This window comes from Plectrocnemia conspersa, unplaced genomic scaffold, assembly GCF_051122295.1.
Source record: "Plectrocnemia conspersa isolate PC_06_02 unplaced genomic scaffold, ASM5112229v1 ptg000014l, whole genome shotgun sequence".
NCBI lineage: Eukaryota > Metazoa > Arthropoda > Insecta > Trichoptera > Polycentropodidae > Plectrocnemia > Plectrocnemia conspersa.
The window spans coordinates 21,808,670-21,831,379 of record NW_028277178.1 but is presented as its reverse complement, the minus strand read 5'-3'; the positions used below and the strand labels follow the sequence as shown (position 1 = coordinate 21,831,379).

At 28.7% G+C, this 22,710-nt stretch overlaps 1 protein-coding gene across 4 annotated transcripts in view; it reads right to left on the bottom strand.

The window, feature by feature from the left end:
- Window positions 1-858: 858 nt before the first annotated feature.
- The window catches only part of LOC148226512 (zwei Ig domain protein zig-8-like), a 132,472-nt gene continuing 110,620 nt past the window's right edge, over window positions 859-22,710 (bottom strand). Inside the window, exons 1-8 of one of the 4 annotated variants that reach the window (XM_088203678.1) lie at window positions 15,269-15,682; window positions 15,098-15,189; window positions 14,896-15,029; window positions 12,359-12,502; window positions 10,054-10,147; window positions 9,793-9,980; window positions 2,611-2,716; window positions 859-1,179 (exon numbers count right to left, since the gene is read on the bottom strand). In XM_088203678.1, coding sequence (XP_088059804.1) covers window positions 1,052-1,179; window positions 2,611-2,716; window positions 9,793-9,980; window positions 10,054-10,147; window positions 12,359-12,502; window positions 14,896-15,029; window positions 15,098-15,182 — 879 coding nt within the window. In that variant the 5' untranslated portion in view covers window positions 15,183-15,189; window positions 15,269-15,682 and the 3' untranslated portion in view covers window positions 859-1,051. Of the gene's footprint in view, window positions 1,180-2,610; window positions 2,717-9,792; window positions 9,981-10,053; window positions 10,148-12,358; window positions 12,503-14,895; window positions 15,030-15,097; window positions 15,190-15,268; window positions 15,683-22,710 lie in introns of those variants that run through there. The other 3 variants (XM_088203679.1, XM_088203680.1, XM_088203681.1) reach the window with 3 other exon arrangements.

Genomic DNA, 22,710 nt, shown 5'->3' with positions numbered 1-22,710 from the left:
TATATTTGCTTCTAAATATTTTATGCATGAATTTTATTTCAGCATATTAAAAAAAAGCGTTCTATAATCACTAGGGACTAAAAGATTGAACGATTCAACAAAACGAAAGTAAGGCTTTGCTTTGAAGACATGAAACAAACAGGTTTAATTGTAAATATCTCTTTATGGAAATATATGTAATTATTACATAAATATACACCTACATTTATTTTCTGTAGCTTGTGCCACAGTAAAAATTTTTTTTTTAAATTAATGTGATTGACTACTCTTATTAAACATAGTATATTTAAATATTTTTCTAAAGTTTTAAAATGTACAAATATAATAAATTAATTATATTGTATAATATCTTTCGCTATCTTGTCTTTTTTGAGCATCAATAGCGCTAAATATGTTAATACAAATTTTAAAATCTGAATATAAAATATAATAATAAAGAAAACTTTTACTTACAATCAAAAACTTCTTCCTATCGACGGCCGAGCTTCTGTCGTTGGCTATTTTCCATTCCGTCGTGAAAGAGCTTTTTGCTGCGGCGAAACCCTCATTTTTATTAACGTGCAAAAGTTGTGTGTAGGTTTTTTTTCAGTTCCGGATCTATAAACCTAGATGAAACCTGTTCACTTTACGACTGAAACAGCAATTTGATGTTTTTTCGTGCTTCTTCCAATATCGGTTTCGTCGTGACCTGCGGCGTGTCAGAGCAGTTTAATGGCTAAGGCTTTAAGGGTAATACCTACACTTCTTACGTACATTCCATATAAGCACATGTGTGTGTATGTGTGTAAAATAAATATTATTTTATTAATTATAATTATTTATTTACATATAAAAATATATACATATAAGTAAGTATAATTTGTTCCATTCGTGACGCACAAGTCCTTAAACATCAACAAACGTCAGTTCACTTTTTTCATATCAAAAATCGTACCCAAAAAATAAAAATCAACAATACATACATTAAAGAAAACAACATGCATGTGAAAAAAGAAATAACCTACTGTTGCAACGTTGCATTAATTAATAGAAAATAAATTTAATATTTTTCTTATAATATTCTTCGAGACGTTGCCACGAGCCACGTTAAGGATACCAATGATAAGCGAAGTAAGTTCCCTTCCCCTTTAGCGATCCACCAACCCGCGTTCCCATGTTGCATGGCTGCTGGCTGCTCGCCTGTTGATATAAGTATTAATTAGTTAATCAAATATTAAGAGTAATTACTACACAAATGCTTCTGCAAAAAAAAAATATTAGTTACTTAATTTATATTCTTAATACAAATATACCAAACATATATTTAAATATTAAATTACACTTATATTTTATCTGTATTTTAATGTGTTAAAATGAATTTCTAACAATACATTATATTATTTCAATAAAAAAAACATAAAATATTAAAATTAAATGATACAAACTGGACCAGCTCCTCGTAACTGACATTAAACAGATAAATGTGCTATGGCAGCGTATTAAAAATCTGGATAACGACAGCCAAAGGCGAGTCGGCTATTGCAGACGTCCTGGTTCTAACTGGCATTAAAAGGGAACGATCCTGATTTTTAAATTAATTTTACAACGAATTTTAATTACTTTGCCAAAAATGTACGCAAAGTAATTAAAAATGCAATGCACAACTGTATCACTTGACTGGGCAGGTGCAAAAGGTGCATAATCACAGGTAAATGGGACTACTAATACAAGTTAAAATTTTGCTAAACAATTGCCTGAAAGTTAATAAACGTGAAAATAGAGAAAAAACGTAAATATTCAATATTAATAAAGCTTTTCTGCAACAAAGCAACTGTGATTTTTAGGTTTTACTTAACATGCGCTTAATTGTTGATTTACAAACATAAGCTGCAGATTTCGTTATTCACTATGGTAAATATTTAAATTTGCATGAGCTTAAATGTAAAATTTAAAGTTTTGATCCTCGAAGCATTAAAACTGCAGCTTTTCTTAATTGAGTTATATCTAAAAATCAATATAGCTATCTGATTATTTTTTACTCTTTTTATTTTACTGTTAAATTTAAAACAGCTTTTTAAAGAACATTAAGCAATATCTAATCATACTATAGTTTCATTAAATATATTAATTATAAAGCTGTAATAAATCAATATATAAGAAACTAAATAATATTACTGTGAATGAGTAAACTTTTACAGTTGTTATACTTTTAAAAAAACGTTTATAGGTGAAAAAATAAGACCTTGCAGAGGGCAAATGAAAATCTAGTTACGGCACTGCTTCTGTAATATACAATAGATACACAGACACATACATTATCGTAAAATCTATTGAAACATGATGAGTACATAATACTTGACAGGTGTTCGCTAAAATTGTATTTTCACTTTTACGACGAATCTAATACCTCCTCTTATTTGAGAGGTAAGAATATCGTATGGTATCGAGTACCTGTTTTTGTATTGTGTTGTGCTAGGTTGACAGTAGTGACTCGAGCGATTTGGTATCTAACTATTGTATATAACTGTGTTTTTTCAATCTTGAATTGTATACGTATCTTTATTTGTTGTGTAATGTTTAGTTAGTTTCTTAAATAAATATATTACAACATAAAAAAATGGAGTAACTTACCATTTAAAACGTGAAGAATAGTGCTAGCCGATTGGAGGTTTGATGGATTACACGAATAATTGCCAGACTCTTTCCGCCTCGTGTTGTGTATTGTGAGCTGACTGACCTGGCAACAAGCATAATAACATGAGGCATTTTATGTAACGCGCGTTACGTAACAACGCACATCCACTACCACCCATGGGCGAAACATTATACGGAAGGAAGAAAAGGGCGATATCGAATTCAAAATTTAGCTATTCGACGACATCACACCGACCTGAGATAAAGTATCGCCGAGATATTCGCCACGCGTGCTCGGCCTATTAAGTGCGCCGTGTACGACCCAATCTAGGGACAAATGGTTATTGCCGTTATCGATATATCTAACGGTTATTGCTACTTTTATTTTTTATTGTCCTTCTCTTATTTTTTACGCCGTCCAAAAACCGTACTAAAGCTGAAACAACATCTCGAGCGGAACTATCGACGGTAAAGTGTCGAGATAGCCGAGAAAAAGCGCGGCCGGATGGATATGGATAAGGAACATATAGAATGCGACCGGCCTATTTTTGCGGTGTTGTTTTGACACGGAAACGTTTATTGCCTCTCGACATACGAATGAGCTCGTATAAGAGAGAGGCACGGTTATCGCGAAAAAGATGAACCCTCGACTTCGTTCCCAAAATATTTTACCAGGTATGAGTGTCTCTTAATAAAAATTCTGAATAAAAATATACTATATAAATACGTTTGAATGAAATATATTATATCGACTCCCTTCAATATAAATTGCCTTAATTCATAATTGGCAACTTTACAGAGAAAAAAAAATGATTGATTTGCATTAATTTATTGGAATAAGGTAATAGTGTAAATTAAAAGATTTATTCGACTTCTCTACATAATCCTGTTATATTCATAAACGATTTTTTCCCTAGTTAATTTATTATAATATGCTTTAATTTCTGACAGTATTTTTAAAAAAAATGTTTTAAAAATTTTGTAGTGTTTCTTAAGACGCTTTTTATAAGTAACATTTTTATGTATAAAAATCGTATTAGCAAAATATTATTAATTGATTCTAATCATACAAAGGTTAAACAATTTACATTAAAATACATCGATATGTATATCAATAAGCATATAATAATATATTTAATTTTAATAAATAGCGTATATCAGTCATAAAAATTTTATAATATACTAATTAATTTTACAATTGTTGAATATCATAGATGAGGTTTCATTATAATGACAAATATGGCATTACATACAGTAAACGTCATATTGATACTGCCATATCTATCACTTCATGTATTAAATGATATGATTAGGTGGAGTACGCTCGGGATAAGAATTCCGGTTTGTTATTGTGTGCGTGAACTGTGCGGCTCAAAACAATTTCGCACAGAATATTTAATTTTTTTATTTTAAAAGAAAATATATGTTTATTTAACATACATACATCTGAGCTAAGTTGGAAATTTCAACGGACAATTAAAAATATATTATATAATTAAAGAAACCAGACATTGATGTCATTAATTAAATATTTGCAAAATTCAAAATTTTTCACTAATAATAATGACGTCTTTAGCTATTCTTCAAAAGTAAAAAGATATAAAATGGGGACAGAAATTATTCGCAGATTTTTTAATGGCTCGACGACTCTATTAAATCATTAGTTTCCATTGAATAAATTAAAAAATTATCATTGGCGCAACGATAAAAATAATAACTTTATTAAGCCTTACAGAGAATAGTGTAAAAAAACCAACAACGTACGGGTTAATGGAAAAATAATTAAAATATTTTAATCCACGAGTAAGAGAAGGAATAACTTACAGTGTTTATTTGAAGCCTTGATATCAATTAACCCAGATATGCCCGAGAAATTTTGTTCTCTTAAAATTTCATTTATAAATAAAAAACAGTGGCACGAGTTTAGTGACCTACCCATGGGACAGTGGGCATATCTGGGTTAAACCAATATCAACACGAAATTATTTAAAATAAATCACTAGAGAAGATCTAACTTCTGTGTCACACTGCACTTTAATGACGAATACCAGCGTTGACGAATCAGCGACTGTCCTTAAAAGAGAAAGCGAGACAACGAAGTACACGCTACATCGCTTCTTCCTCTCATATATATACACGCACACAGTAACAAACCGGCATTCTTATCCCGAGCGTACTCTAAAATGGATTCAAACATTTTTTTATGGACACCAATGTTTTTTTAAAAACACCCGATACAAACAATTAATATTTGTCAAACGATGCAGATTTTAGCACTTTTTGCAATACCATAAAAAATCTCACATCGTAATAAATAAAACATCAAAATCAAAATTAGAACAAGATTCACTTATATCACAAAAAAACACTATTAGTAAAAATGGACAAGGAAAACAATTAAATTAAAAAGACTGTCCACATGAATAACAAGTCTTGAAAATCAGATTATTTTAAATATTTATTTACTACTGACATGATTCAGTAGATAACGAGACAGCCTAATTTATGTGCTTCTCAAATTTAACATATAATCCTGCTGAGATATCTGAACTCAAATTTACGCAATTCATCGGTAGCATAATTTATATGTATATCTGTAGTCCAATTTTCGACTACAAGACATTACTGGTTGTAGTCGGTAGTATCTAGTATTATAAGTTATAATAAATTTAAAGAAAATAAACGACTTTATTATTTCTTAGATAATACTACAGCAAACACGTTTGGAAACCCTAAGTATGACAAATTACAAAGGATTAACCTTGTTTTAATTTATACAAACGAACGCCTTCATTTTATAAAACAAAAAAAATTCTATAGATGAACAAATAATTCCAACAAAGGCGAGTACAAGTATAAAGCAATACAACCCGAAAAAATCTTACAAATGGGATTACAAAGCTTATGTTTTACATGGAATTTACGGTTTCGGATGAATGACTTTGATTTATATGCTACAAAAAAGAGTAATAGTATTCTAAAAAATACTTAGGATTAAGTAGTAATGTGGTGTTAAAAATGATTCGAATGTACCGAAATATTTTAACTATGAGGAATTTTTCAACAATTGGTTTTCTAGTATACCGATAGTAGTTATACCTTATTTTACAAAATCCACGATAATAATAACCTAATATAAAATTAAGAAAAATAAAATAAGAATAGTTTTAGCACAGTAATAGTAATAACCACATTATACAAAAATATAAATCCAGAGCAAAAGAAATAAATGTAAATAATTTTAATATAAATATATATTATTATTTTATCAGTTTATTATAATTAATTATAATTAATACAAGAGTATTTTTAAAGCCACTGTGGTCTACGTATATCACAAAAATATTTATTTAATAATATATAAAATTTTAATGACGATTTGGAGACTAACAAAACATTGTAAGATTTGTAATATACAGTTAACATCAGTCTGTAATTTGTGAACATTTATTTATGTAACAAATCATACAGTTATATTATTGACATTTAAGAAAAGCACATTTTCTTTATATATTGGATCAGCATGTCAAATCTCATAAAGTAAATTTATAGCAGAAGATTATGTACAATATTTTATCTCTCGAAGTCAACCGTCAGATTAATTTAAGTTACTGAAAATAGTATATATATATATATACATATAAAATCTATACAAATATCTACTTTTATTTGATCGCAATCGTGAGCTCACTGTATTACTCGTTATTTTCTAATAAACCAAAACAAATCATGCAACCAGCAACTGAGTTTCTATCGCACAAATAATACAAGTTTATTTATAGATTCAGATACAATCGTTTCTTTAAATTCAGAATCAATAATACTATGACTTTATAATAAGCTCTTGCGTATCATATATTAATATTGACATTTAAAAACTTAAAGCTACACTAGAGAATTAAATGTTATATTCTATATAAGCAAATTCTATTTGACGTAACCAAAAGGATCTAATATTATATAGTTGAAATTTATTCTTACAAGAATAAATTACCATGAAAAATGCGTAAAAATTCAACAGAAGTATACGATCAAAGGAAAACAATTTCGTTTCAAAACAAAACTCTGCCCCAAACACTTTGCAAATAAAGTTTTCATAAACTTTTATAAGAAATTTCGCTTGACTTGTCAATCGATTATTACATATTCCAACATGTAGTTTGCTTTTCATTTATTTGATATAAAAAAGTTATAATGATTTTTTTATGAATATTATTGATAAATTGACTAGCCTATAATTATCAAGTTCACAGGATTAACAAATAATTTTGGGGTTTACTTATTCATAGAAAAGTTATAAAAGGATCTTTTGAATTTATCCTGTTCTTTTCACGAATAGATATTTTATAAGTTTATTCACGTTCTCTTTTTTACTGAGGTATAAAAAATAAAGAAGTTATTTTTAGACATTTTTCGTAAATTTACTTAGTAGTATTTAGATGCTCTCACATTTATTAGTTCATATTTTTAAAAAGTTCATAGTAAATGAGTATAATTAAGGAAGAAAATTGATGTTATAATATTAACGTATTTACATTTGGGATCATAGATGATATTAATAAAATATTGTGTGAAGCATAAAATAAGTTAAAATCTTAATTAGCCTAGCCACAAATCACTAATCTATACCTTGATATAGGGAGATAGAGAGAAAGATGCGACCCTTTAGATAGTTTCTTTCGTTTTCAAATTAGTAAACGTATAAATTGTTTGTAACCGCAGAAAGTACTAATGCGATAGTGGCCTTCGTATACGTCTGGCAAAGTTTTGCAATTAACCTATGGCACCTGAATTAGTAGAGAAATCGTCCTCGGCAGGCTACATTACCGAAGTACATGTGAAAAGTTTACCAGTCGAAATCTGGAAACGTGCCTAGTTTGATGTGGGAGTGTGTGCTTTAATTGCTCTTTTTGAATTCGGTTCATTAGTTTTAAATTAAGCAGCGACATACTGTGCGCTAATTATAAAGGTTTAAAGTTATCAATCATATGAAAACTTAATTTGATTCTCGTTACCCGTACATCTACTGATAATATACAAAAATCATGCAATTCACACCAAATAAAAAAAAACAGTTTTTAGAGGTACAAGTTGAAAAAAAATAGCGAGCGATTGTTTTTAATAAAATATATTTATATATGTAGATATTGATGTAGCAAAAGCAATGTTTCTGTAACATAATATATAGTTTCAACAACAATGGCTATGAATCTTTCGAACTCGATCACGATCCGACTCGAGATTTTGACAATTATGATTAGGTCTCACGTCAACTGATTGTGTCAATGTTAACATTATGATCTTAATAGAAACATATTGATTTATATATAATATAATTGCGTATATTGTTATATAACTTATATATTATAAGTTTAACTTTTAACCTTAAATATAATTGCATCAAATACTTCAAAATGCGTTAAAACACGTATTTACAAATATCTGAATATATTATGATAATTTTCATGAAATTTTTAGTAGAAACCATACTAAAAAAAACGTAAAAAAATATTTAAAAATCATAGTAAAAAAAATATAGTTATTTTATAGATTTCTGTTTATTTATCTCAAGGCAAGTTTAAGATTAATATAATAATTATTTATCTGTTGTAATTGAAATATCAAAACGTTAAATTCAAATAAAAAAATATTGCTAATATAAGTATTAAAAATATACATGTAATTCTTGAAACACAAAATTAATTTAAAATATAAATATAAATTGTGTTGATGTTTTGCAACCCCAAATAAATTAATAATGTTTTATTATATCTAGGTATTTCAATGTTATGAGCTACGCCCTATGAATCGTCGACCAGGTCAATAACCTACGCCCTCAAACAATTACCTAGATTTTTGTCACTAGCTTATCGAGCCTTTATAAATATCTTCATAGAAGGCACTTAATATACGCAAGTAGTCATTCCAAACTTACGCACAGGCGCATGGGCTGAAGAGGCTTTTTTGCCTTTGTCTGGTTCGGCCCACATTTTGGGAATTCTAGAGTTGGATCCTATCAACCCCCCCCCCCCAGAGACTGCATCCTTCAGAACTGTATCCCTAAACAGAGTTTCTCCTTAGAGGGTCAAAGAAGAATACCGTCATTTCGACGACACCAGAGCGCGCCAGATGGCGTGTTGCTGAGGGTTTGCGCTCCCAGATGCCGTGCCTTATAATATTAGTTTTCAGTGATCTTATTATTTATTAGTGTTTTTTTTATTATACATCTATATATAAATGTATATTACAACGTTTAATAAATAAACATGTTTGTTAAATCCAGAATTAGACATATTTATTGAATAAAATATATCAAATACTGCAACTATTTATGAAATATTTTGATGATCAAGAAGCTCAATACTTGGGTGCCTGCAATTTGTTAATCGAAAAAAATCGTAATCACAGTGAAGTGAGTCAGTAGAAAGAATATTTTGTTGTGTATCTAATGTAATTGTTGAGGTATTATATACTACGATCTGCTGCTAGCAAACCAATTCATAAAAACAGTAACAGTAACATGTTTAATGTAAATAAAAATTTTAAACGATATTACAAGAATTGTGAATTTTTGAAAAAAGCAAAAAAATATTCGATATTTTCCTTAGATTATCTATACAACTAGTTCATCTACGGACACTTTTCTCACAACCATTAATCATTTTGAAAGTGTAAGATTTTTATAGAATATATATCAGACTTTAGGGAGCAAAGAATAACCCACAATAGTTCAATAATTTACACCTCAAGCCAACAATATGTAACATAGAGTAATTGCGGTGCAAATAATTACTTTGTTAATGAGTAAGCCAAAATTTGAACATTGCTGAAATTTATAGTATTAAAATTATAATATATATTAATAAAATGTAGGTGAAACACAACATCAGCATTGTTTTATTTAATAACCTATTAATTAATATTGAAAACTTTTGACATAATATTTAATAGATTGTGGTTGTTTTAGATTAAAACAATTACCTGGTTTTAGCATACATTTACGAATTATAGAAATCGATTTACAATTATTCGAACACCATTACTAAATTTCATAATCAATTATATGTAATACAAATATTTTTTTAAATTCGAATATATGTACATATATGTATATATATATGTACATGTTGAGTATCGAGAATTTATTACCCAATCTCTAAAATAAACAAATCTGCTTACCGTTGTGTCTGCGTTGATCCTCTCTATGCTTATAGAGCTTCGGTCGTTATTCAGCACTCTTTCGTTGTCTCGATACCAGAAAATGTACGAAGGCTCCTCCAGGGACTTGCTGATGATGCAACGGAGGCTGACGGTGCTCCCCGCCTTGACGTACACGTCCGGCTCGGGATCCATTTTAGTTTTGGGTACTACAATTTTCACGCCCAAGTTTATATTGAAGCAGGGGTCGCCAAAAAAATAACAAAAGTGAAAGTCATTCACCTATCACATTGAGCTGGATGAATCGGCTGATTTTCGGCTCGGTGCTTATCTGGCATTCGTATATACCCACATCACCGGGATGCGCATATTTCACCTAAAAGATAAAAAACATGTTTCAAAAACCCATTTGATTAAATTAAAAGACGATTTTCGGCATTAGCCCGATGAATGCGCCTAATAGAATCTGGACCAGAAAGGTAACAGAAAAGGTTTTACGATTTAAACATTGGAATAATATCTAAAGGGAGCGACCGATATCGGATTTGGGAACAAGATCTGGGAAGGAAATGGAAGAGTCTAATCGCGAATAATCCTGCTGATTTATTTTGAGCCTTTTCGATCCATCTCTGTGACAAAAGCATACCCGTCGCTTGTTAAGACTTATTTAACTTTACGTATTTTTGTTGTTGTGAGCTAGCAATTTGTATTTAATAGTAAATCTTTAGTTACAACTATGACTTAATAAAGTTTTTAAATTATTTATTTCGCTGTGTGGTAAAGCAAAACATCTGTAAATCGCTCCCTCGCTGCCGAAGATCATGACCATCCTGACGCGTTCTAACCTCATGCAAATTGCTCTTACAGTTTTTCCTCAATTCCACTGCCTAAATTGCTTCGACCATTTAAGAGCCCATTTGTGTTTTATACTTTTGGCTCTTCTTCCTTCCACGTTGCCAACCACCACCAGTCTCTCCAGGCTGTTGGCTCATACGCGAACAACATGTCCAAAAAACCGGGGAATTTGATTTTTATTTTATTATTTATGTATTTATTCTTGTCATATCTACAGTTTTTCTAAGCTTTTTTATAAAGATTTGCATAATATTTATGCTTTCTTGGTTATTATACCTGATTATTTAAATTGAGTTGTTTCATTTTTATGATCAGGTTCCATGTTTTATCAGTGATCCAGTTTCTTCGAAAATTTCTAAATAGCTGATGGCTGTTTTTTGCTTCCCCAATTATATATTTTTTATCCTATTCCAAGATGTGTTTTCGTTCTCTTCTAGCTTTATTCGAAACTATGATACCTTATATCAAATAACTTTGTCAAACTCTTTTATTTCTTACATAGCCAATTAAAACAAATTATTTTTAATTTAAATTTCTAAACAGCAATATATACCTAGATAAGTTTTTATATTCTCACCTAGTAGTAATCACTATAAATTTTACATCTATCTTTAAGTAAAGTCTATGTATGTACATGTTTTATATATTGTTTAAACCACAATGAAACCACATTTCTATGCAGAATTCCACCAGTTTTTGTACCTCTATCATTTAAGATACTACTACCATATTATCCTACAATCAACTATGTGAGAATTACTTTCCAATTTATAAAAATTAAGTAAAAAAAAAGCTGAAGCGTCTGTATGTACAGTATTTGAACAATCAGATAGCTACAACTATCAAAGAGTTATTTAATATGTATTGTAAGTAAGTTTTCTCAAAATAATAAAACAGTATATATTTAAAATAAAAATTAAATACGCGAAGAAAAGTATTAAGTAGTAAAATAATACTTAAAATTTAAACGAATCTAAAATTTATTATAATAAAAAAAATATTAAATTAAAAACCACACAAATAACTAAGTTTAATTAATATGTCACCTATAACTTTTAGTTATATTGCTCAGTGCATATTTTCCACAAATTTGATACATCGACTTGATACGTGAAATGTACATAAATAAGCTTAAAAAAATATTATGATAAATTTGTATTTACATTTTGTATTTCACGTAAAAGCTACTTTATTAATAAATGTATTTAAAGCTGAGTAAAAATAGCTTTATTTTTATAAAAATTTAAATAAACTCCAAATATACAAATGGTCCATCTGTATTAGTGCGCATGAGCGATTTATAATTTTACTGTATTTACAATAAAGTACTAATAAAATAAAACTGCATTTTTAAATACAGTTTAAAAACTGCTTTTAGATCAAAATTTAGATAAATATAAACTTAAAAGAACTATATATGAAAAAAATAAAGATTTATTAATAAAATACATACTCAATGTTTTTCATCGCGAAATATTCTATTAGGATATCATTATTTTATTACTATATAAAATATACAAATAAGTATATTTTAATACACAAAGAGAGGATATTAGCTTTCAAAACGCCATTCAACTTATCGAATAATCTTCATCGCTCTTTGATCCTTCGGAATATAATTCCGTCTTATTATTATGATCCGTGCTCTGAATACGACTTTAATTTATTCACAATAATTATTGTTATATTTGAATAATTATTATTATTTTATTTTTTTAACATTTTTATGTACCTGAAGGTTCCACGTGTCGGTCTCTTTTGTGAAGAAAGCCGTAAATCTTTCGTCGGCTATAAACGTGTAGCTATCTACCGTAAGGATGTGAGAATCCATTTGTCTAATGAAAGACACCAGCTTCTTTTCGTCCAAATCTCTGATCTGTAAAGTGAAAAGCGTGAAAATTTTCAATATTAGATTTAAATTCAGGGACTGGTCCTTCGGGGTTGACTTTTAATAATGTCGCCAATATAGTTTTATGCGAGTTGTTCAGTGCTCGGCGGGTTTATTGCTGGATATGACGAGGTTCGGTTAACTATATATAACGAGGTCGGGTTAAACCACTGTGAGATGTTTTTATTACCGCCAACCCCTAACCCGAGCTTGATTGGAAACGATTAAAGATCAGACTTTATAAAGAATATCATGAATATCATCGCTCACTTTTTGATGGCCGCCCATAAAATGTAACGTTATTAATGGCCTGGTGTCCGTCGTAAATAGACCCCGGGATTTTATATGCATCGTTTAAACTTAACTATGTTTTGGCAATTTTGGTTAACGCCCAAAACTCGGCGGCAACCGGCCGGCGAGTTCGCAAGAAAAGAGATTTTTATATGCCATTAATCCGATTACAAGCGGATTTACGGCCGTAAACGTTGCATAATGAACGAACGCGATTCAAACATGACAAAACGCGATTTTAATGACGCGAATATGGCTACATTTTACTTTTAACTGATTCAGTAAACGTCACCGTTCGGACCAGCAATCAGAAATATGTCAGCGTAAATTTATCACATATAATATTATTTGGGTAAATACAAATATGATATATAAACATAAAAATAAAATTCTGTAAAACTTAATATGTAAAATAATCCAGAACACTTGAGTTTTTTAAATTTAACTTTTACATATTTAAAAATATGTATTTTTACTAGGAAAAATGTTATTATTGTTGTATAATTGACATTGTTACATATTTTCCAAGTATGTTCACGATAATTTGAGTTTCTTTTCAGACGCACAACAATGACGATGAATTTGCAGGTGCGAGTCTTTGTAGTAAATTGCAAAATAAAAGGCATTAAGAAATGAAATTCAATAGAAGTTAGGGAAAAAGTAACATAAAACAAGTCCAACCAACAAAGTTATTAATGAACTAGTTTATAAGTCCAAGTATTATGCAAAATAGTTACTTTAAAAACTAAAATTAAAATTAAAAAAATAATTTTAACCTAATAACTAATTAAACGCTTAATAATAATTATAAAAAAATATTTAATTATTGATTTTTTGCAACCCTATAATTTAATTTAACAAATTCAACACTTCGGTAGCTACATGATATATAGTTTATTATTGCTATAAATAAAATAAAATATATATTATTATGATTTTTTAATTACATATGATGCGTTAAAATAATAGACGTTAAAGTTCCTGAAATGAATGGGATCAAGAGCTAATCAAATTAATGGGTTGAGACGTCATCGTTAATATCTCGTTATTGATTGGTGGAAGTATAAGTGATAAGCGTTACAATAACTCAATAAATACATATGTTTTTATTGTTAAGGAATATAAATTCAGGTGCAATTATACTTTATCTACGCATGAATCATTTTTTTAAATATTTTATTTTATACGCCTTAACAAATTTATTTTATAATATACTTTTTTGATGTTACTTTAAAATTTCCGAATATTATTTTAACTAAAAATATATATATATATATATATATATATATATATATATATATATATATATATATATATATATATATACTTTGTTGAATTTTACCCATAAACTTAATAACTAATTTATTTTTATTAGATAAGAATCATAAGCAACTAAGTTTTAAATGTTCTAATACATGATTATAATATACTTATGAAAAATCTAAAAACCTTAACGTTAAAAATATATTTTTTTAATGCCGATATCTTATCGATTGTTAAATAATTTCACTTTAACCTAGCACCTATATAAAATGTTTTGATTATTATTATAATGATGTGTCTGTTTGGTGTTTTTTGTTAGTTATAAAAACTCTGTTGTTACGAAAAACATGGGAAAATGGGTTAAAATCGTTGATTAGAGTGAAATATAAAATTACTAGTTAACGGAAAAGCAGTTCTTTCAAGTGTATAATATATTTGTTTAAAACTTGACTAAAAAATAAAAATGATTTTTAGAGCATTAGCAAAGATTGTTTGTAAAAGGCTGTTTCTTACATCAACAAATAAATTAAAATGTGACATTGTATTTTAAAATATTGCTTCATTAATTACGCAGTTTAGAAGTCAAATTCAACTTAATTGTCAATTTATTATTTTTATGATTTTATAATATAATAAAGATACATCCAAATCAAAAATGATTTTCTGATTAAAACATTTTTATTTATCATATATGAAAAAAATGTATAATTAAATACACGTTTTTTATAAATTGCGCCACTTGTGGCTCATGCGTCGGTTTAACCATTGAACGCTTAAGAGGTTAAATATTTCAATACAAACACATAAATAATAAATTTAAAGCTCACCCTACACGGCAAATAAGCCGTGGATCCTAACTGAACAGTAATGTTGGTTGGAGTCTGAGGATCTATGTATGGAGTTGCGTTTTCTTTTGACAATTTTGATTTTTGTCTTTTGACATCATTGCTCGACAACGTTACTGTAAAATCAACATTATTTAATTATGCTTTATTATTAATATTAAATATACTAAAACGAATTACTAACGCGTAATTAAATTCGAAAGCACCAAAATCCACACTGTGAAAACAAATAAACTACACGCGGCGTATTGAAACAGTGACGTTTTCATTTTGTATCTTAAATAGTAATGCAATTAAAAAAAAGAATTAGTTTATATAAATTAAAATATATAATAATTGTGTAGATAAAACATACTTATTTTATATAGCTATTATTAATTATAAACACTTATATCATAGTATAAACAGGGTTTAAATATTTTTTACCAATTATCAGTTTCATTGTTATTAATTTAATTTTTATATATTCCACTTTTCTTTTAAATATAATAAATAAATGCGGTTATTATTAAATCGTTTATGTAAAATTGTTTATTATACACATTTTTAATATGATTTATTTAACATCACTCGCGTTTCTCACATTCCGTAGCGAACGTTCGGCGTCCGGACGTCAACTGAAGGGGCTTTCGCGCTATGGACCCCCCATAGAAAATGAGGATGCGCACTATGCGTAACGTGGATGCACATATGTTCGAAAAAAATTAAATTATCATATTGATGTATTACGACAACCCTTTCGGATAATATACGATATTTAAATACAAAAGACATATTAGATTAAAACAAATTATATATCGTATTATACAATACATACAGAAAAAATACTAATGGTGAAAATAATTCGTTTATTTATATTAAACACATAAATATTATTTTTTGCAGGTTTGTAATATTAAAATATTATTTTATTGATTTTCAGTGGAAGTCTATGTTTTGCTTCTGCACAATTTTGGAAATTTAAACAATCTGCGTTGGTATTTTTCTCTCTATTTGCATTTTTTTTTCTAAGAACCATAGTTTTATTAGTGTTAAAAAAACTATTTATTTTATAAAATCGAACACTGCAATGATAAATTTCTACAAATTTCAGAAACTGCAAAAATTTAAATTTAGTAATTTAGTCTTTAATATTTATTTAAAATAACAACCAAAAAGTATAAGTTTAACTGAAAATAATTAACGTGCGAAATACAAAAATTATTGTAATTTTTTATTCACACCTTGTACATCTCACCTTAAGTGAAAATTTAATTTTTATGAAATTAAAATTCAATGGTATTTTTAGCTCGAATTAATTAAAAAAAAATCCAATAATAAACAACAATTCTTTATCGTACGTAACACTGTATAAAATTTAATTTAAATAATGTTAACCTGAACGTTAAACAGAGGCGTTTAATTTAACCGTGTGTATTATTGCCGTTGCGGTATTATTATTTACATTGCGTGTATGCAATTATAATCATCTTCAGTTCGCATTTGCAACAATATATATTAGTATGCAAGCATTAATTAATTTTATTGTCCCGTGTAATTCTGATATCGCTAGAATAAACGCTGTTACGGGCCAGCCATAAACTGAATTTATGAGCTTCGTTTATATATTTGCGCAAAATATGTTTATAAAGTATTAGAACTCGTTCGACGTCGCCCACAATAATTGCTTGAGATAAAGTCATTATAAATTTAAAAACCGACCATCTGTATCGTTACCGAATTTAAATAATTTATTATTTTGCGATATTTTAAAATAACATCGATAAGCTTGTTACAGTAGAATTATTACATAATATTTTTTAATTAAAAATTTGTATGTTTTTTTCGCCGTACTAAAGCCAGTAGGCGTATTTAATATTATCGTTGAAAGTACTTCACAACTTTTACAAGATTTGTTTTGCCTCATCCATCAAATTCACCAGAACTCAAGCTATCTGATTATCTTTTTTCTCTTATAGGAAATTCGCATTTATAAATAATTCATCAAATCATAACATAATCACGCATATATTAATAAAGTTAAAAAATGTTTACCAAACTAAATTTTGAGTTAATTTATATACATGTATATTACCTTAACGTAATGTTAAATTCTCACAAATAATCTTTTATGGAATATTCGCAAAACCGAGAATTTTATTTTTAGAAGTTGTATATTAAAAAAATATATAAATAAAATTTGTCTTATTACATTACAAAATAATAATTTTAAATTTTTTTAGTATTTAAATGAAATGTATAATATGTAATATATTATCATAAAATATATATATAATATTGTAATATAAAACAGAAAAATTAAAGAAACACTAGAAGCTACGTAAACTAAATTTTATATTTTCTTTTATGAACACAAATTACATACGTAATCTGATGCTGTTTTTTATTTATAATATTTATTAGTTGCTTCCTATACCATTTTTTATTTCCATCGTGGAATGAAACTTTAAAACAGCTTTTAAAAGAATCAACGAATAGATACATATAACCTGAATCATAGTATTGATTTATTTCTTGGAATAATTTACGCATATTCTTGTAACAACAAACGCCATCCATCATGTCTAAATAAAAAGTTATTCAAGTTATTAATTCATCTGCTAAAAATAATTTTCAATATTTTAATCGTGAGCCAAACAATTCTGTTAAGTGCTTTAAAAATAATATCTCATATAAGACCATTAGGCTTACCCTGTAAAATTAAATATGCTTTCTTTTCGACGTCGTAGCTTCCATCACACGATGATGGTAAAATTATAAGAATAGGTTATTTTTAAGTGAAGTGTAATATTTGTTGTCGTATAGTGAAAAAGGATTAGTCGCCATGAATTATATACTGTATTTGTTTTTACTTGGGAATTTTATGACACTGTAATTATCAAAAAATACGTATATGAACTCACATGAATCTCTCAAAACACGATCGTATCTACAATCTGCAGCTAAAAGTCATTGATACACCAACAAACCGGTGTCAGTGTTGAATGCAGAAGAGTTCAGGTTAATCAAAAGGTTTATAGTTGGCTGTCGAGTTTAAATTAAAGTAGTCGTTAAAGATCAGATGTTCGCGCTTTTAAAAATAAAAGTGTGTGTTGAAATGAGTCTCTTAAATGAGATAGTTTTGAGAAACAATCTCTATATTATTAAAAAATATTTATTAAGAACAAATATGCCATATAGTCAAACACTATATATGCTAACAAGCTAATTTTGGTTACTTTCCAATTGTTTAAAGATCACGAATAATAATAAAATTTAATATTGTTTCGACGATAGTACAATACATTTTTTTGGTAATACATGGTTATAAAACTAAACAATAATGTTTATATCATACTTATTATATATAATCAAAAGACTGTTCTTATCATATTATATGTTTGACTTAGGATGTTTAAATATGACGATAGCAAATATTAAATCTGCATTTTTATTACATAATATATTATTAATAACGTTTATTATATTACTTTTATTAACTTTAGATATATGTTTTTTCGTGCAAATTTTTATTGTCAATATGCTTTTTAAATGGCAATATTAACAAAATAAATTAATTTCAACGCGTGTATACAAAGCTTTCGCGATGTGTTTACAGGAAGTGTGAGAGAGGCTTCCGTAAATTTCTAATAACAGTTTATGAGCTTTCGGTTTCTCACACTTGAATGTTATTAAAACGCGTATATCACAAACAACACAAGTATACTACATATATATATTGAAAATTACATACTTGAACTACAATATATACATAGTATAATATATTAAAGCAACGTAGATTATCTCGTTGATTATTTTTGTAAATAGACGATGGTATTTTGCGGTGTTTCATTGCGTGTGAAATAAATTGATCGCGGGTGTGATTTATACGAAGCAGGCTTTGCGGATTGCAGAGCGATCGTTGATTACTCACTGCTATAGGGAATGTATTGTTTCTGGGAGAGGTTTTCATTTTTACAGGAGTGCTTCCGGGCGCGCACTTAATAACCCTCGCGTCTGCTTTCCAGAAAATCGAACCCGCAATCTTCGCGTACGCGAGGCAGTTTATTTCGTCAACAGACAGCCGTTCGCGCAGATTGTTCCAATGTCTCTTATGTTCTATATTGCATATACATAGTGTATATATTTTGTATATACAGGGCGAACTGAAAACTAGAGTTCGTTTATACAAACATTAATTATTTCAAGATTAACGTTTTAGGAGGACTCTCAAAAACCTTCTTTTCACAAGAGTTCCATTTATAGAATTTTTGATTAAGATAAATTAAGAGTCCCAAGAAATATTTTTAAAAATCCTTTGAGACTAAATTTATATTAAATAAATAGTTTTTCAAAATATTCACGCCTTACATACTTAGTAATATTTTCAGTAAATGTGATACAAGAAAAATTTTGGTAATTAAAGAGCAAACATAACTCGATTAATGAATAATTTTACTTATAAATAACTTCAATTATGACTTTTTCGCTACGTTTGTTTCTCATTAAATTTGATATTAAGCTTAGGACAATAAATGTCTGTACAATATTATTATAAAGGAGCACTCTTTTTTTATGTAATTAACAACGATTATTTTGGCAAAAAAATGAGATCATTACATTACCAGCAATGGTTGTTGGTTTTATATGTTGTTTTCACTATATTTTTGATCTCTAAAGTACACTAATTTTCTATTTAATGTGGTCACAAAAGTTTGGGAATGGTCAATCGACATTCGACTAACTTTTAGCAAAGCTAAGTGTCACGTTGTTATATTCTCTTATAGTTTAAGCAAATGAATTTATACAGAAATACTTGTTTATTGCTTATGAGTGACGTTCGAATAGATATGGAGATTTTGTATGCATATCGCCATAATTTGCGATAAGGCATCGAAGATGCTCGGCTTTGTTATGTGGAGCGCGTTTCACTTTATTAGCAATTCGCTATCCATAAATATGGCTCCATTGTCAAAAATCCCAGAAAAGCAAAGTACTCCTTGTTGTTCGATAGAATTCAAAGAAAATTGTGGAGTACTAGTCACGGCCATATTTGTATATTAATGCCTTGTTGCTAGGAGCGATGGGATACAATTCATTGCATTATCGGCGTAGCGTGTACTCAATAAAGCACTTTTTTAATATGCTTAGGGGTGGTTTTGACAATCTGTAAATACTCGGCAACTTTCAACTGCAAGCTTTCGAGTGCCCTAGATCAGTATTTCTCAATCTTCGCCACTAGCGAACAACATTTTTCAGACCGCTAACGCAGAAATAAATAATATTAATTATATAGTACAATCTGAATCACGAGTATTAAGTGAACATTAATTGATATAATCCATAGAGATTATTAATTCATACATTGCCTATGTAAGAAAATTCATCACTAGGGTAATAATGATTAAAAAATATAATTCAAGCTCTCGTTTACGTCAGCAGCAGTTAAAAATTATTTTAAAAATATAAATATTTCTTTACGCGATTATCCCAAAGAGCAAGCATTTTTAAAGGTATTCATCTTATTTATTAAAATATTTGTGAAAATCTCTAGAAACTAATCTTTTTTAATTTTTTTTATGTAATATTGCTCATTAATGTTTCTCTTTTTGTTTTTGGGGCATATTACTAAGTATCGACCTATTTCGTTTTCATATTTTTGGTGTCTTCTCCTGACTATTATTATTGTTAAAAACGGTTTTGAGGTTCGTTTTTCTTAATTTACTTTCTGTAAGGCTTAAAAATTTTGAACACAAGGAAACAATAAATAGTTTTTTGAAATATACTACGACAGTATTAAAAAACTATGGGCTCAGTCACGGCTTTTAAAGAAGTTCTTGAATTTTTTAGCATAGGTTTTTTAAATGGACGCTAATTATTTGTGGACCACCAAAATTTTTATACAAAACATTAATAAAAAAACTGCCCTAGAGAATCACGATCGCGTCCCTTATTCTGACCATCGCGGCCAAGACGTCAGCACTTGAGAACGCCTTTCAGGAGTCATCCAGATTCTCAAAAAGCATACCAAACATAAGGATTTTTTCAACGATAGCTAGAAGGAGCCCAAAAAAATAATGTGAAATTGTGCTTATCTATTTTAGGTGTGCAATATCATTGTTTATTTATTTATTTTATTATTTATTGGTATAATTAAACATTTTGTTTATATATTTAATAATATATACATACATATGGATAGGGATGTCTGAGTTGATGTATTATACGTATGTGAAATAATATAATAAAACTTATTTATATAACGGTCATCATGACGCATTGAAAAAATCTGTCAAGTCATAATGGTCAGGTTTTTAATAAAAATATAAAAAATAATAAAATTTCCTTGAAAACCATATAGAAAAATTTCAAACATTTAATGTGCTTTCACACTGATATACGCGAATACGGGATTAATTTTGCCGAAAGCTACGACACGCCCAATTATTTGTCAATGACAGATACTTTAAATATATGTGCATGAGATTTGTATTTATTATATTATATAATATAACGCGTTTCGATATTCTTAATCACTTATTTTGTTTTAACTTTCTCCTAAAGACAAACATTTTAACATGTGAATGAGTTCTTTGGACTATTCCAAATGTTACACTGTCCATATTCTACTCCAACAACTTTCCAAGTAAGAGAAATTGACAACATAAAATGTACACATACATTAAATTGTCACCTGCAGCCGATAACAATGTTTCAGGTAAATCTCGCTACAAACTGAGGCCACCCACTGAATATGCAATGCTGGGTCACGGTGCACAGACGGTTCAGATAGATAGATATTGTAGATGCAAGGGTCTTCGAAAAGGCACTGAACGCATCGTGCATACAAAATGTTATGCAATTTCGGCCAAAAGATTACATGGGATTGAATAAAATCGTTGCCGGCGTCATATCGGAGCGCCCGGGGCCAATAACTGCCATAGCGTTCATTCACAACGATATTTGCATACCCAAAGGGTTTCGAATTTGCGAAATCGCATAAAAATCATATTCGCAATACGGCGCTCGCAACCCGCCCCCCATACACATATACACCTCTCCCTTTGAGTGACGCCATACCAGAAAACAATCAATATATCAATAACGCAACTAGTTTGTATATAATACAAGTGAGCCAATAAAAATGTGGAGAAGTGTATTTTTTAATAAAATTAATATCAATATAGGCGCTAATATACCTTTTACTATTTTAAAGCTTATAAAAAAACGAATAGATCAAATAAAAAAAAAAAAATAAAAAGATTTTATGTTTCTCAATATGTATGTAGCCAAAATTGCAATCTCAGGATTTTGAAATCGCAATTTGCCGATAACGGAATCCTGGTCCCGGGATCGTCTATTTATATATATATATATACATAAGCAATCGTAGACAGTTTCTAATATTTAGTTGAAAAATATGTATTCTTCAATGGCCCAAACTTGGCCCTTTTGTCATTACGTTATTTGTTAATAACATATAATATATATAGAAGTAACAATTTAATTTCATTTTACTTTGAATGCAGACGATTTTAACTTATTTATATGCATTCGATATGTTGCATACTCTTTCCTCAACATAGAGATTCAGATTCTCTATGGAGATGGGGAGCTTCCGTCAATCTTCCGCTATTTGGTGTCGGAAAGTGCCATACTGTGTCATTTTCTCGATCCCGTTCGCCATCAAATAATTCCTATGATCTCGGTGGGGACATTTTCTTTCACTAAAGATATCAGAATCACTTTTCAAAGCAAGTGGAGGTTCTCTCTCCACGTAAACGATGTCTGCGAAAAATCCCCAAAATTCTCTATGCT